The sequence below is a fragment of the Cololabis saira genome, chromosome 11 (assembly GCF_033807715.1).
Source record: "Cololabis saira isolate AMF1-May2022 chromosome 11, fColSai1.1, whole genome shotgun sequence".
In the NCBI taxonomy this organism is placed as follows: Eukaryota; Metazoa; Chordata; class Actinopteri; order Beloniformes; family Belonidae; genus Cololabis; species Cololabis saira.
The window spans coordinates 41,895,316-41,911,111 of record NC_084597.1 but is presented as its reverse complement, the minus strand read 5'-3'; the positions used below and the strand labels follow the sequence as shown (position 1 = coordinate 41,911,111).

The 15,796-nt window shown below is 40.1% G+C and overlaps 1 protein-coding gene across 3 annotated transcripts in view; it reads right to left on the bottom strand.

The window, feature by feature from the left end:
• megf10 (multiple EGF-like-domains 10) overlaps positions 1 to 15,796 on the bottom strand; it is a 110,122-nt gene that overhangs the window by 58,309 nt on the left and 36,017 nt on the right. For all 3 annotated transcript variants that reach the window (XM_061734550.1, XM_061734552.1, XM_061734551.1), the window contains one exon: positions 13,247 to 13,339. In XM_061734550.1, coding sequence (XP_061590534.1) covers positions 13,247 to 13,339 — 93 coding nt within the window. The remainder of the gene's footprint in view (positions 1 to 13,246; positions 13,340 to 15,796) is intronic.

Sequence of the window (15,796 nt, the reverse complement as noted above, 5' to 3'; positions counted from 1 at the left end):
TCCTACACTCCAGCAGTGAATCATCAGGGAAGGTTCTCCTACACTCCAGCAGTGAATCACACGCGGACTCTCCCAGCACGAAACATGGATGGACACAAGATGCTACTGCTACTATAGTCATTGTATTTATTTACAGTAACTTCTTACACTGTTTCATAGTTCAGTTTTTATTATCAGTTCATTATTTTTAGTTTATTTTTCTACTACTCTATTTACACTTGTTTACTTTATTCACAGTAATTTATCCTGTCATACAGTTGTTCATTACTGCTACTGTGATACAGATTACTTATTGTTTATAATAAGTATGTATGGGATAACTGCTGTCACTATGCAAATGACAAAGTTCAAGAATGTTCTATTTTCTGAAAGGTGTGTAAATAAAAGTCTGTCTTGTTTTGCACAAATGTCTTTATTTTAAACACACAAAAACAACTGTACAGGAAAAAATGGAACAAAAAAAAAAACAATATCAAAATATTTGCAGTAATCCTCATAAAGGTTCCATTCTACAGAGGACGGGGAGCCCTGAAACCAGTGTACTGTCTATATATGATATATATGCTGCGTGTCGGTTCTGTCTTTGTGGGGGTTCAAACTCTGATGATGCAGAGGTAGAGGTGTTTTCACGAACAGCAGATTCCTGATAAAACAAGAGACAGAATTGTTATGATACAAATGTAAATGTAGAATTCTATGATCAATAAGAATCAAAATTAGAATGTTTTCACATACTGGGGATTCGTCTTGTGTTTTGGTAATTCTAAAATTACTGACAATATCAACAACAGACAGAGAGATAATAGTGATCATAAAAATGTGTAATTCGCAATGAGGAAGCTTTATAAAATAATAATACAATTGAATAGAATTACAGCACTAGAGGAAATAATGCAATGCGAAGAAAATGTATAGAACATTTCTAGTATTTTTCCTGAGAGCTGTAAAATTGTGCAGGGCTGATCTGCAAAATATAAGGAATGGGCATTCAGTTATTCACAGGTTATAAAGTATTTTTTTATTTTGTCAGTAAGTATGTTGGACTACTAATTTATGACGAAGTCCCTCTAAAAAACGTGACAGGAAAAAGGTGCAGAGCGTATGAGTTTGTAGGGCGCATTATCTCGCTGAAACAACTTAATAAAACCAATTTGAACTTAGTGTTTTTCAACATCGTCATATTATATTGTTTAACCAAAAATAGATACATTACCTCTTCATTATCCATCCTGCAAACGACCGCTGAAAACAGAAAAGTCGTTTTAAAAGTCCGTCCCGTCTCCTCTCATCAAAACAAATGCAGCGGCGGGGACGGGGGTTTTCCGGCAGTATGCGCTGGTGCTCATGGGAAATGGAGTGTTCTTTCTGGTACAGCACTACCGATTTTTGTCCAAAGGAGGCGCCAAACTCAACAAAGCTGAAAGTTCCGTTGTGCTGCTTTAAGATGTGGATAGTTTTGCTTGGTTACTTAATATTTTATTTTTGTTTCAATTCATTATTTTCAGGAATTCTACTGAATGTTTTTCACCCTTTTTGAGTTGTATTATTATATTATTGTAATCTTTGTGTGTCTATGTGTGGACCCCAGGAAGAATAGTCTTCCCATGGTGAAGACTAATGGGGATCCTTATCAAATAAACAAATATACAAATAAACAAATCCATGGGTCTCCAGTGGTGCTGGAGGAAATGAAGAGTACTGGAGGTAAAGCAGTCACGTGGAAAACAGCCCCAACTCCTTCAGTCTATCTGTTCAGATTCATAAAACCTGAAGATGTAAACAAAATAAGTCAAAATGGTGTGAATACGACCTCGGAGGAACACAATACATGGTGTGACTGTTTATTTACCAAGCAGCGTGTGGAAAAGCTGGATTTATCTTCATTGATTTTCAAGAAGGGGAAAATTCACATTTTTGCTCCTACCTTCTTCCACACAAAAGTTCAGAAAGCTGAAACTAACCATGCTAAGTTGATGACACTCACACAGTATGTACTTGAATGATGGTGCTAACTGATGAGATAAGTGTTGTTTGTGCAGAATTAGTGAAATCAATGAAATAGTTACCCTGCGTTCACACTGAAAGCATCACGGGCGTCATAGGCGTCTGGCTGCCATTCATTGTCTATGAAAAACGGGCGTCGAGAGGCGGCGGGACCGGCGGGGCGGATGGCGCGGCGCGTCAATTTAAAGTTGAAAAATCTGAACTTTATGCAAATGAGCAGCGGCGACGCCGAGGCGTCGGCCAATCACACACCGGGATTCCCGAAGCGAGAACCCTCAATGCAGATTGTACTTTCATGTTCACACAAACATACACTGATTCACATGCGTAAAGGAGCAGAGCTGTGCACTAACACACTTATTTTATCAGGAATTTATATATTTTATCCAGCAAAATGACATTTTTGCTGGTTTGACTGCCGTTTTACCTGAACTGATCACGTGAAACATCTGATGGTTGAGGAGCTGGATGGTCCCAACGATTTTATTTGCTACATTGATCCAACGAAAAATAATTAAAACCCGTGCTTATTAATCACAAAACACAGGTTAAACATCATGACCAAATCCGCTCCGACCCGGTGTGTCAGTATCAGCGCAGACAGACTGCAGCTTCGCCTGAATTATGGTTGCGTTAAATCGACGGCGTAGCCGACGGCGTAGGGAACGCAGAACCATAAATCAGCCACTGGGAGCAAGGGCTCGCTGGGTTGATGTTGATCCAGGACCAAACTTGTTAAGGAGCATCAAACTCACTCTTATCTACACAGAAATAACGCTAAAATATAAAGAAGGCTTCCCAAAGTGTGATCTATGGTGAAATATGAAAATTAAGATGTGTAGTTATATGTGTAGGCTGTTCCCACTGTTCCCTCCAGTTCTGCAGCGCAGCTTGCAACCCCGCCCACCCCCGCCCCGCTGCAGGCACTGACGCTTTGTGTGTGAATGCACCAAGCGGCGAGATGCTGGCGTCAGGACGCCCGTGACGCTTTTAGTGTGAACGCAGGGTTAGCGTGAATAATGGTGATCCCATCTATGATCATACGCCCCTGTGTGGTAAAGGAGGTGATTGGACTGATTGGACGAAATATATGGATGGAGAAAAAGAGAAGCCCTATGAGTCAAGTTGTACCATTTATGGAGAAACGTTTTAATATCTCTATGAAGAGAGCATCGTAAATATTATGTTGTATGTGTTTTTGTATTTTTATACATATCCAATGTATGGGTACAATTTCACCCACAATGGGCAAGTAACCATACATGGTAACATCAGTGTTAGATACAATGTTACTCGCGATGGGCAAGGAACCATATATGGTAACTTCTTTGACCTTGATTTGCATCAAGAATAAAAAAAAAAAAGAAAAAAAGAAAAAATGAAAAATACTCTGGTAGTAGCCCCCAATAACACTCTAGGGTTGAAATTGTACATTTCCAAGTATTTCAATGAGTGCCCTATAAAGGGTTAAGGAGGAAAGGCAGAAGTGGGCAAACGGTTGCTGGAATAATTTCATCATTCTACCGTGAGAAAGAAAACTCTTAAGACAAATGCCAGTCTTCCTAGGAGTGGACATCCCAGCAAGTTCACCCCAGCTTAACATCTGAAGAAGAGACGAGAGGTGTATATGAGACTCTGCAGGCTAAAGTTCATAAGAGACAGTTAACAAATAAAATAAAACAAGTAGTTTGTTAGCAACCAGGCTCAGGTCTGAGTGGTGATTGAGATGATTGGTCACCACAAGCACCATGAACTAAACTGATGGTGTGGCCTCGTGTTGCAGCTCAAGCCCTGAGCAGCTTGAGCTCATTGAGTGGCCCGTGAACTTTTGCTGGAAACAAATGTGCAGCTAAATGGGTCGTCAGGAAGCACCGCATGACCCCCAACACGCCAGCAAATCTTCAACAGAATTATGAATGAATTTATTATCAATTCATTTATTCTGACTGCAATGAAATAATCAGATATCACTTCATTTTCTTTTCTCTGCCTCTCTTTTTTTTTTAATTTGCATTTAATTTGTAACTGAATTATGAATTATAGAATTATGCAGGTAATATTTACTGATCTTTTTGTCCTTGTTTTAATCAGGACTTTTTATTATTTATTTTTCCTTTTTTCTTTTCTTACTGGTTCTTTGTTGTTACATATATATATATTTTTTTTTGTGTGTTTTGTGTTTGCTTCTTTTTTGGGTGGAAATGCTAGAAAGTAGTGCTGGGCGGTATACCGGTTCATACCGAATACCGGTGTTTATTTTTCTTATGATATGAATTTTTCATATACGGTGAGTATGTACAGTAGTGTACACAAAGTTGGGAACGCCGCGCAGCGCAGCGGAACGTAGCACCGCTGGACACTGTTTGTGAGGGGACTGTTTAGCAGCAGTGATGCACCGATTGTTCGGTAACCGAAATTGTTCGGCCGAAAATGGCAAAAAAACACTTTCGGTGTTCGGTGGAATAAGTGGGAAAAAAAACGAACAATTAATAACGCCGTTGTAATATAAGACTGGCCGCTCCCGTACCGGTTGCGCACCACAAACATAAATCGTTGGCCAACCAAAAAGTAACCACATAAGAATTTTACCAACATTCACCAGGAGGTGGAACCAAAACAACATAATGCTGGGAAATTAAAAAATGTTCAGTTTTTTATGTTCAATAAATATTTTCTACCTTATAATTTTGTAAAAGATTTTTTTCTTTGAAAAGCATGCCTAAATCAAATTAATTTGATTTGATTTGACAGTAAAATAGGCCATTCTAAGCCAATTTACTGCAGCAATTCCTTTCCAAATCATTAGAAAAATGTGGTTAACGCCCAGTTGTGCATGAAAAAAAAAATACCGTGATATACCGTGAAACCGATATAATTTTGAAAAATACCGTGATATAAATTTTTGGTCATACCGCCCAGCACTACTAGAAAGCATTTGTTGTAGAAAGTGTAAATAATAATAATGTGAAGGTTAAAGGGTAGGCATTTATAAGCTCAGAGCTTCAGCCTATTCCTTTTCCATCCAAATGATTACACGATATGCTATGAATGAGTGTACCATATTGAGCACATGATCGAAATAAATAAAATAAATAACATTCAGCTTAATTCTTGGAAGGCAGAGTGATAGCACTGCTATAATCATGTCATCTTTATTTGTATAACAGTCTTTGCCTTTTTAAATGTAAGACTGCTTGTTTACTTCCACTAAGTTCCTGCTCCCGAGTGCATCTTCTTCTCCAAATACGAGACAGGCTGGACCCAGTGGGCCCCACCAGAGCCCGGGGGCCCAGACACAACAATGAGCCTTTTTATTAGCGGCTGAAACTGCAGACAGGGGGCCACACCCTGTGGGCTCCTCATGCATATCAGCATAAAAGCCCTCATGACAACAGTCTCAGAACAAGAAGCAGCCGTCGCCTCCCGTAGCGTCCCAGCGGACGGCGCCTGCAGCCCGCTGCTCGCCGTGCTCCGCAACAAACATCCATCTTTCAAACAGATGCAGATGTGTCTAATCTATCAAACAACGCCGAGGAACCAGTTCTCTTAGATGGCAAAAAGCCCAAATATTTGGATACCGGGATATAAAGCTTTGAATTAGAGCAGCAGAAGATGTTTCTGGGGAAGAACAGACAGAAATGACCGAGAACATGGTCTTGTGCAAAGATGTGACTTCTGTATTGTTACGCGTGTCGGTGGTAGGAATGGGCGATATTTTACCGTTCACGATAAACCGTCAAAAAAATTCCCCATGGTAAGAATTTGTATCTCACGGTAAAAACGATAAATTCCCGTTGATGACGTTTTTGTGTAAATCTGATTTATGGTTCTGTGTTAAATCCACGCACAACGTACATGTGTGGGAAGGAAAGAAAGAAAGAAAGAAAGATATGAGCCAGAAAGAAAGAAAGAAAGAAAGAAAGAAAGAAAGAAAGAAAGAAAGAAAGAAAGAAAGAAAGATATGAGCCAGAAAGAAAGAAAGAAAGAAAGAAAGAAAGAAAGAAAGAAAGAAAGAAAGAAAGAAAGAAAGAAAGAAAGAAAGAAAGAAAGAAAGAAAGAAAGAAAGAAAGAAAGAAAGATAGATAGATATGCAAACAGCTTTTAATCATCAACTCTGGCCATCAATCATCCTCGAAAACAAAAAAAGCTCTGCATGAACGCAGCAGGACCAGCAACCTAAACTTCTGTCCAACTCAACCACAGGTTATCCAATACAACCAGATATTAATGAAAACAAAGAATGGACCCCAAAGTCCAGCCCCAGTGGTCCCTGGAGGAGACGGCAGCAGCACATCATGTTCGTGACGCCTTCATGGACGCCACCAACAGCTGGAAAGGCAGTGTTATTACACGCTGTTTTTCTGACAGAGGGACCTCAAAATGGTTCGCTCTGTCATTGAAAAACACTAGTGGATGTTTCGCTGTGGCACACTGGTGTTTATGGATCTGCTGAGTCACATAACTGAATTCACAAAGCTTGTTTTAAACTGACTTTAATAGCACTGTCTGCATTGTCGTTATTAAATGAGCAATGTGTAAGATTGTAGGTTAAAATATCCCAAAATAACCTAGAAACAGCAAGACAGTGAGGAGAAATAAGTGCAATTATGTCACAAGTAATGCCAATGTATTTCTGCTGAGATGTCTACAGAGTTAGCTCGAAATAACTGGTGTTGTTGACTGTAATTCCAGTTCCTGCCACGCGTGTCGGTGGTAGGAATGGGTGATATTTTACCGTTCACGATAAACCGTCCAAAAAATTCCCCACGGTAAGAATTTGTATCTCACGGTAAAAACGATAAATTCCCATTGATGACGTTTTTGTGTAAAACTGATTTATGGTTCTGTGTTAAATCCACGCACAACGTACATGTGTGGGAAGGAAAGAAAGAAAGAAAGAAAGAAAGAAAGAAAGAAAGAAAGAAAGAAAGAAAGAAAGAAAGAAAGAAAGAAAGAAAGAAAGAAAGAAAGAAAGAAAGAAAGAAAGAAAGAAAGAAAGAAAGAAATGAGCCTGAAAGAAATGAGCCTGAAAGAAAGAAAGAAAGAAAGAAAGAAAGAAAGAAAGAAATGAGCCTGAAAGAAAGAAAGAAAGAAAGAAAGAAAGAAAGAAAGAAAGAAAGAAAGAAAGAAAGAAAGAAAGAAAGAAAGAAAGAAAGAAAGAAAGAAAGAAAGAAAGAAAGAAAGAAAGAAAGAAAGAAGGATAAATTCCCGTTGATACGTGTTTGTGTAACAAACATGGAGGATCTGAGTCATTCCAGTTTTGCAGTACAGGTGTAACTCATTTAATTGGTTTTTATTAATTCAATTTCATTGGTGTAGTTTAGTAGTATTTAGTATTCTTTTAGAGCAGTGATTTGGGGGCTCCAAAGACTGAATGTGGTGATAGATTTATAGTTACAAAGGTGGAGTTGAATTGGTATTTTTATCGTTATCGGGATAAATGCCAGAAATGATCGTGATAAATGTTTTAGTCCATACCGCCCAGCCCTAGTCGGTGGCGTGCGAAACAGCGGCTTCAGTACAACATGACGACACAGAGAACGGGGACGGTGTGTGGGCTTCCTGGGACCCAATTTAACATTTCAGGATATGTTAAGAGAAGAGCAAGGGTGACTCAAGTCCGTGGGTGTGGCTTGTCAGGGCGACCGGTAGGATGATGCATGAAAGCATCACCCCATAAGTGAAGGAAGGTGGAGAGAGAATCATCATCCGGGCTTGCTGCGCTGCACTGGCGCTGCACTGGTTGCATTCCCAAGTTTACTTAAACCCCACGGCGATGCCGTGTGATCTCCAGGGAAACATTTCTGGGGTGTTTATGTCACACATCCTTCAAAGGCAGCTGAAGTGGAGCAGTTCTGGAGAGAAAAGACGACCAAAAATGTATCCAGATCTGATCCAAAGACACAGAAATTGCTGCCAAGAGATGTCCAAGCAGCTATAAGCGCCGAAGGTTCACCGTGAATGTCTGAGTGTGTTCAAGTAAGACACGAGTAGCAGTGATTGGTTGATATCAAGTTAATCACATTGTACTGGTCTGGACTGTGCCCTCGATTATGATCAGATCACATTTTATGGGAAATGAAGGCAGAAAAACAGTTATTTTCTAGGGATTTACAAGATCATTAGGTCATTTACAAGAAATGTTCAGAACGCTGTGTTGATGTGTCCTACTGGCATCAGCAGTCATGAGCCATTCGCTCCACCCCCAGAAAGCCTCCAGGAATTCCTGGAAAACGGACAGATCTGCTCGTCTTCAGGACGAGCCTCCCCTTGTGCTGGTCGGCTCTGTCTTCTTCAAATAGTAACTGCTGGGTGCAATGCAAGACCAGATACCACAGATGAAAATTAGCAGAATGTGGATCCTCTAAGGTTTTAGGCCTTTCAGGATTTCCTATTCGAGTCCGTCAGTTATTTCACGTCATGGCTTGTGGCGCAGAGTGGAGACCAGGTAAAGGGGTCAAGCGGTGCCAACCAGACCTTTTCACAGGGAGTTTGGTAATTATCCTGGTTCCTCTGGGTTCAACCTTGATCTGCAGGGGACAGTACCAGCCGACCCAAGAGAACGTCCCTCCTCTGGACAGCATAGACCAGGGGTCGGCAACCCGCGGCTCTAGAGTCGCATGCGGCTCTTTAGCGCCGCCCTAGTGGCTCCTGGAGCTTTTTCAAAAATGTTTGACCTAGGGCTGGGCGATATATCGAGGATAGCCGATGTATCTCGGCTTCTACTCTGCGCGATGTACAAAATGACTCTATCGTGCATATTCGAATATAGATTTTCACGCATTTTGCTTTTAGCCGCTGGCATTAAATTACAGGCTTTTCACACTCTCTCGTCTCGTCTCTCTTTCTCTGAGACATAAAACAAGCGCACCCTGTCACACATGTCAGTCACGTGCTGTCGTGTGTGCATTATCATTGGCCCCCGACCAGCAGCTGGTGTTGGCGCTGCTGTCCGGCACCGCCGCGTTATTTAATACATCCATACCGCCGGTCACTTCCCCGCTTTAACTTTACTTTAACTTTCCTAAACTCGCCTGTTTGCGCCGTGAGCTCATCTGCGCGGTTGCTACGCGCGGCGGACTCTTTTCAAAGCTAACCGGCTTAGTAAAGACGGGAGGGGATGTTTTCTCCTCGCACGACGCGAACGGCTCTGTGGAGAGCCGAGGAGCCGCTTAGCGCTACACGCGCAGCCGAGCCTTTAGGCTGATTTACGGTCCCGCGTTACACCAACGCGTCGCTGCGTACCTTACGCCGTAGGTTCTGCGTCGATTTAACGCGGAACCATAATTCAGACTTTTCTATTCCAGAACTGAGAAAAGTCACCTAGTGTTGCTTAAATGTGGCCACATGAAATCAATCACTATCATTGAAACAAAGTCAAACAAGACTATATGACGTCATATTTCTAACAATAAGTGAAAGTGATGCAAAGTAAAGGAGGAGAGGATGAAACATTGCAGTCCCTACACCTACATTAGTCTGAATATAAAGGTGCTCTAAAGGCCCCTCCTGCTAAGAGCAGCTCATCCTGGTAAAACCAGGTAAAACCTGGTCATCCTGGTAAAACCAGGACCAGAACATGTTCTTAGCAAATGTTCTTCAGACGGGGAGTCAGAGATGCAACGTGCACTTTCTATTTTGAAATTACACTTTTTATGTTTGTGCCACTCACTGCTTACTACTGTTTAATAAATACAGTTTTGGTAAATTTGACTTATTCCCCCTTTTTGCATGAAAGTTTAAAATGAGCATATATTAATGCAGTATGAACAAGAATGTTTTAATGTAGACATATATAATCATCATACTGGTGTGATTGTTTGCATCAAAGTGTTAATTCAAGGCTAAGGCAAAATATCGAGATATATATCGTGTATCGTGACATAGCCTAAAAATATCGAGATATTAATAAAAGGCCATATCGCCCAGCCCTAGTTTGACCTTTTTTTGCCTTTTTTTCTCTTTTTTTTCTCCTCTTTTTCACCTTTCCTTTTTTCCCTTCTCTTTTTTCTTCCTTTTTACTTTCCTTTTTAATCTCGACATTTCAACTTTTGTCTCGAAATTTCAACTTTTTTCTCGACAGACTTTTCTCTCGACATTTTGACTTTTTTTTCGAGATTGTACTTCAACATTAATCTCGAAATTTCGACTTTTTTCTCGAAATTTCGACTTTTTTCACGACATTTCGACTTTTTTCTCAAGATTGAAGATCTCAAGATTAATCTTAACATTTTGACTTTTTTCGACATTTCGACTTTTTTCTCAAGATTGAAGATCTCAAGATTAATCTTAACATTTTGACTTTTTTCGCGAAATTTTGACTATTTTCTCGACATTTCGACTTTTTTCTCCACAATTCGACTTTTCTCGACATTTCAACTTTTTTCTCAAGATTGTACTTCAACATTAATCTCGACATTTCGACTTTTTTCTCAAAATTTCGACTTTTTTCATAAAATTTTGACTATTTCCTCAACATTTCGACTTTTTTCTCTACATTTCGACTTTTCTCGACATTTCGACTTTTTTCTCAAGATTGAAGATCTCAAGATTAATCTTAACATTTCGACTTTAATCTCGAAATTTTGACTTTTTTCTCGACATTTGGACTTTTTTCTCGACATTTCGACCTTTTACTCGAAGTGCATAATGGAAAAAAAAAATCTTCCCCCAGTTATAACTAATATAGATACATTTGTGTTGCTTTCATTCTAAGGCTTATACAAGACTTTTCATTTTTTGCGGCTTCAGACATATTTGTTTTTTGTTTTTTTGGTCCAATATGGCTCTAAAACATTTTGGGTTGCAGACCTCTGGTATAGACATACAAAGATTAAAGGAATGAAGCATGTGATGGCAGCTTGGTTTCTTTGAATAGTGGCTGCTGTAAGTCATAGCATTAAGCCCACCCCCGCCTCACTGTGACACGCCTCTCCTCCCGACGGTGTCATGACCACTCACACCTTAACTCGTCGGACCTAATCATATCACTTGCAAATCAGGAAGAGAAATGACAAAACAGCCTGAATACACTGCAACAAAAAGTCCTGTAGAAATAACAGCAACACAAACTGATGGAGGAGATCCGGTTCTCTCAGCTGGTCGCTCAGACGTCCCTTAAACCTTGAATGCCGCCTCTTGAATCTTGTTTTGTCAGCGGAAAGCACGCTGGACAAGGTGGCTTTTCTGAGCGAAGGGTGAACGTCTCGGTGTGGCGACGAGCATCGTTCATCATCTCAGCTAAGATTAGCTTTGAGCGGCCTGATATTGTCAACATTAGGCCATGTGTAATTATCTTGATTTAGAGTTTCGACCACGTGAAGTGACACAGCAGAAAGGAGCACACACACACACACACACACACACACACACACACACACACACACACACACCCTTGTGTTTCATATGACTGCAGATTCATCATGCGCAGCTCATAAATCTACTCATACACAAAGAGACAAAAGAAGTGAATTATTCACGCTGCACGCTGCAGCGTTCCCTATTTCTTAACAAGAAAAAATAAATGCAAAAGGTACAAGTTGGTAACAGAGTTGATAACAGAGTTGAAAACGGACACATAGCCCTGTTAGATTAAAGGAGATGCAGCCAAACACCCACATAAACCGAGGTTGATGGTCTGCAGGAAACCGAAGCTCTGAAGTGCCGTGGACATTTAAAACGTAGCGGAGCTAAAGTAGTCTGACCATGTCGTCAGTCTGCGAGGTGTTACTTTGATGTTCAACATGACTGCGGGGAATCTCTAAGTTATATTGACCTTTAAGTCACAAATAAAACACATTTCCAGAACAGCTGCCCTTCATATTTTTGCCAAAATTTAGTCCAAAGAGAAACTAGTTAATGTGTTTATTAATTCAAGACTGGGTTATGGTCGTTTTTTGTTATCAGGCTGTCTTAGATGTACGTTAAAAAGCCTCCAATCTTAGCTCTTCTTTGTCGATGAAATCCAGGATATACGTCTGAAGTCCCTCTATGGGCCGAGCTCTTCTTCATTTTAGAGAATAATAATTTAAAGGGGACCTATTATGAAAAACATGTTTTTTCTTGCTTTAACATATATAAAGTGGTCTCCCCTCAGCCTGCCAACTCAGAGAAGGAGGAAACAACCAGATTCTGCAGTGTCTGTACAGCCGCCCGGATGATCCGTCCAGTGTGATGTGGATCTACGAGCCAATAAGATTCTGCTGATTTTCGTTACGTAACGACAAGAGCAATGCGTGAAACCACGCCCACAACTAACTCCACCGGCCGGAGCTTCCTCCATTTTTTCGTAGCGGTGTATCGCATCATTCAGGCAGCCAATCAGCACAGAGCCTCATTATCATAGCCCCGCCCACTCAGAATCAAAGAGCAAAAACTCTGGTGTTTTCATGTATTTTGTTCATTCGTTTACACGAAAACGAAGCTCAAAGTCACCAAAAACCATCATTCCTGAAAACTCCGGCCAAAACCTCCGTCTTCACGTTTGCTTGTAAACGGAGAGAAACGGACATTTAGGTTTCAGAACGTCACATTATGAGACAGAAACGTCACCAGCGTCATGAGTGACACCTGTGGTTACAATTAGTTTGGCCACCGTCATTATTTTCTTGTATTTTACTTGTTTTATATTCTAACGTCACACTTAAAAGTAACTCCACTTCTCTGTCACTCCAAACCAAAGACTCTCGTTCATCTTGGAAGTAACTGGAAGTTACTCGTGTCATTTGTTGATGTTTTTTTCCAGGATTCTGATTGGCTAGCATGACTTTATCTTCTCGTTACACTGAAATTCAAAATGTTGATGGGGAAATATCAGTTTTTGTAAATACCCGGCTATGTGGAAACGTGGCAAAGTTTGTTAGTCCCTCTGTATCGTCATCTCAGACCCCTCCCCAGTCAAGGCAGATGTCCCTGAATCTGCTTCTCATGGAGGTTTCGTTTGCTCAAAGTGATTGTTTCTTCCCACTGTGCTCTCGTGCACAACAAAAGTCCAGTTTTTATAAACCGCTGTAGTGTGAGATGGATTTGAATTGATTGAAATGAAGTATATGTCAAATGTTTACGAATGTTTTCTGAAGTCCAGCACTTGAGGAAACATGTTCTCCTGAGCTCCGTCTGGCTCCTGGTGTGGTCATAGCGGGAAACGCGATACCCGTCTGTTTTCCCTCTTGTGAGTTCACAGGAACGCCGCTCACACACTGGAGCTCCGGGGCTCACGGACAGCAGCAGCTGCAGGACTTACCGCTGGAGCAGTTGGAGCCCCCCCAGCCGGGCTCGCACTGGCAGCTGTTGGGGGCCACACAGTGGCCGTGGACGCAGCTCTCCGTGCACTGGGCTGGACCGGGACCAGACCAGGAGGCGGGGCCGGGCATCCAGAGAGACCAAACAGAGGAGAGAGATGTGTACGTTAATAAGGCATCCAGGGGTTATCTTGCGAGGCTTCGTCTGATCATAGAGCGTCTCATTATTGCATAAAAACCTTTTCCTTTGTGCCGTTACTTACTTAACAAAATTATAATAATAACGAGAGCAAAGATATGCAGAGGTGTCTTCAGTATTCACATTCATTACTCAGGTAGAAGTATAGATACTAGAGTTTAAAAATACTCCTGTATTGGAGAAAGGATCTTTCTGTGTGGAGTTTGTATGTTCTCCCCGTGTTCCCTTGGGTAGCTAATGTTCTCTACCCTCACAAAAACATGCATCAGTCCTGGGCTATACATGTCCCCTCTGGCCAACCGGGGAACAGATGGGGTGGAGGATCTGGCCAGAATAACGTGATCCTTCCACGCGCTACGTCCGGTCAGAGAATCCTCACCCTGTCTGGTGAAAAGAAGCGGTCCGTCACTCCTCAGGATAAGAAGGAGACCTGAGCTCAGTGTAGGGCCCTCCCTGGGTTGGCAGAGGAGAGCAATGCCCAGGACTGTTACTTAGGTATGAGCACTGGGTGATGAAATGGGTACAAAATCGGGGATAAAAAAATTAAAATAAAAAATAAAAAAATACTCCTGTAGAAGTTGAAGTATCAACTCAAGTTTTTTACTCAAGTAAAAGTATAAAAGTACTGGTTTCAAAACTACTTAAAGTATAAAAGTAAAAGTAATGTAAGGGGGAAAAAAGCCATTGAAAATGAATGTATCTTAGTATAATGCAAATATATTAAAGAAGCATATATGTGTACTATTGAGCATTAACATGTGTTTCAGAGAGCAGCAGATATGATCACTAGTTACCTATAAGTATTGTAATGGTGCAAAAAGTCAAACTTCATGTTCATGTTATCATTTATCCTAACCTTTATTGGAATGTACATCCAAGTTTAGTTGCAGGAATCTGAGGGAACGGATGTAAGAACAAAACTGGACAAGAACATCTGAAACAACCACAACCAAATTCACTCTATCCGGATGGAGCAATTTAACTGGATAGTTTTTATCTAAAGGCCCAAATAAAATAGAGTAACGAGGCTGTTTTTAAAATGTAAGGAGTAAAAAGTACAGATAATTGCGTGAAAATGTAAGGAGTAAAAGTAAAAAGTGGTCTGAAAAATAATTACTCCAGTGAAGTATAGATAACCAAAATTTCTACTTAAGTAAGGTAACGAAGTATTTGTACTTTGTTACTTGACACCTCTGACGATATGATAATTTGATAACAATAATTTGAAATAGTTGTTTTCCACTTTGTATGTAAAATTAAGGTGGGATAAGGAAGCTAGCATAGCTTTGACTGAAGATGACTGGTCAAATATATATAGCACAATGTGTACAACATCAAGCTCTGACTTATGGAGGGAATACACCTGGAAAAACATTTTAAGGTTTTTGATAACCCCAAGGATTAAAAAATGGCAAAGTAACAACCCTGAACAAGGTCAGTGCTGGAGAATGTGCAGTTATATGTCAGCTGGTCATTTTCACATTTTTTGGGAATGTCCAAACATATCTTCCTATTGGATAGACATAGTGAAACAGATCAGATCTATAATCAGCTCAGAACTTATTTTACATTTTAGTGCTATATATTTAGGAAATGTACCAACTGGACTGAATAAACAGGACAGATACCTCTTACAAATACTTCTAGTAGCTAGTAAAACAGCAATAACCAGAAAATGGCTGAGTAAAGAATCTCCTACAATCCTTGAATGGATCGAAATAGATAATGAAATCTATAATATTGAACGATTGACTTTTTCTTTGAGACATGCTACCAAGAAAGGTGAAAAATACTGGGAAAAATGGAAGTCCTGAAATGATTTTCTGTATATGTGTTTGGTAGAAGAAATATGCCATTGTTCTTTGTATTTCCCCTCTGCACAAAAAGAATGGGAGACATCTTCCTTGGTATGGAACGCTTAGGATCTACATGAAACAGAGTGAAGGATCTAAAATCCTCTAGCACCCCAATCAGCACACATGGACACTAAGGACCCAATATACAGGACTGTCTCAGAAAATTAGAATATTGTGATAAAGTTCTTTATTTTCTGTAATGCAATTAAAAAAACTAAAATGACATACATTCTGGATTCATTACAAATCAACTGAAATATTGCAAGCCTTTTATTATTTTGATATTGCTGATTATGGTTTACAGTTTAAGATTAAGATTCCCAGAATATTCAAATTTTTTGAGATAGGATATTTGAGTTTTCTAAAGCTGTAAACCATGATCAGCAATATTAAAATAATAAAAGGCTTGCAATATTTCAGTTGATTTGTAATGAATCCAGAATGTATGACATTTTTGCATTACAGAAAATAAAAGACTTTATCACAATATTCTAATT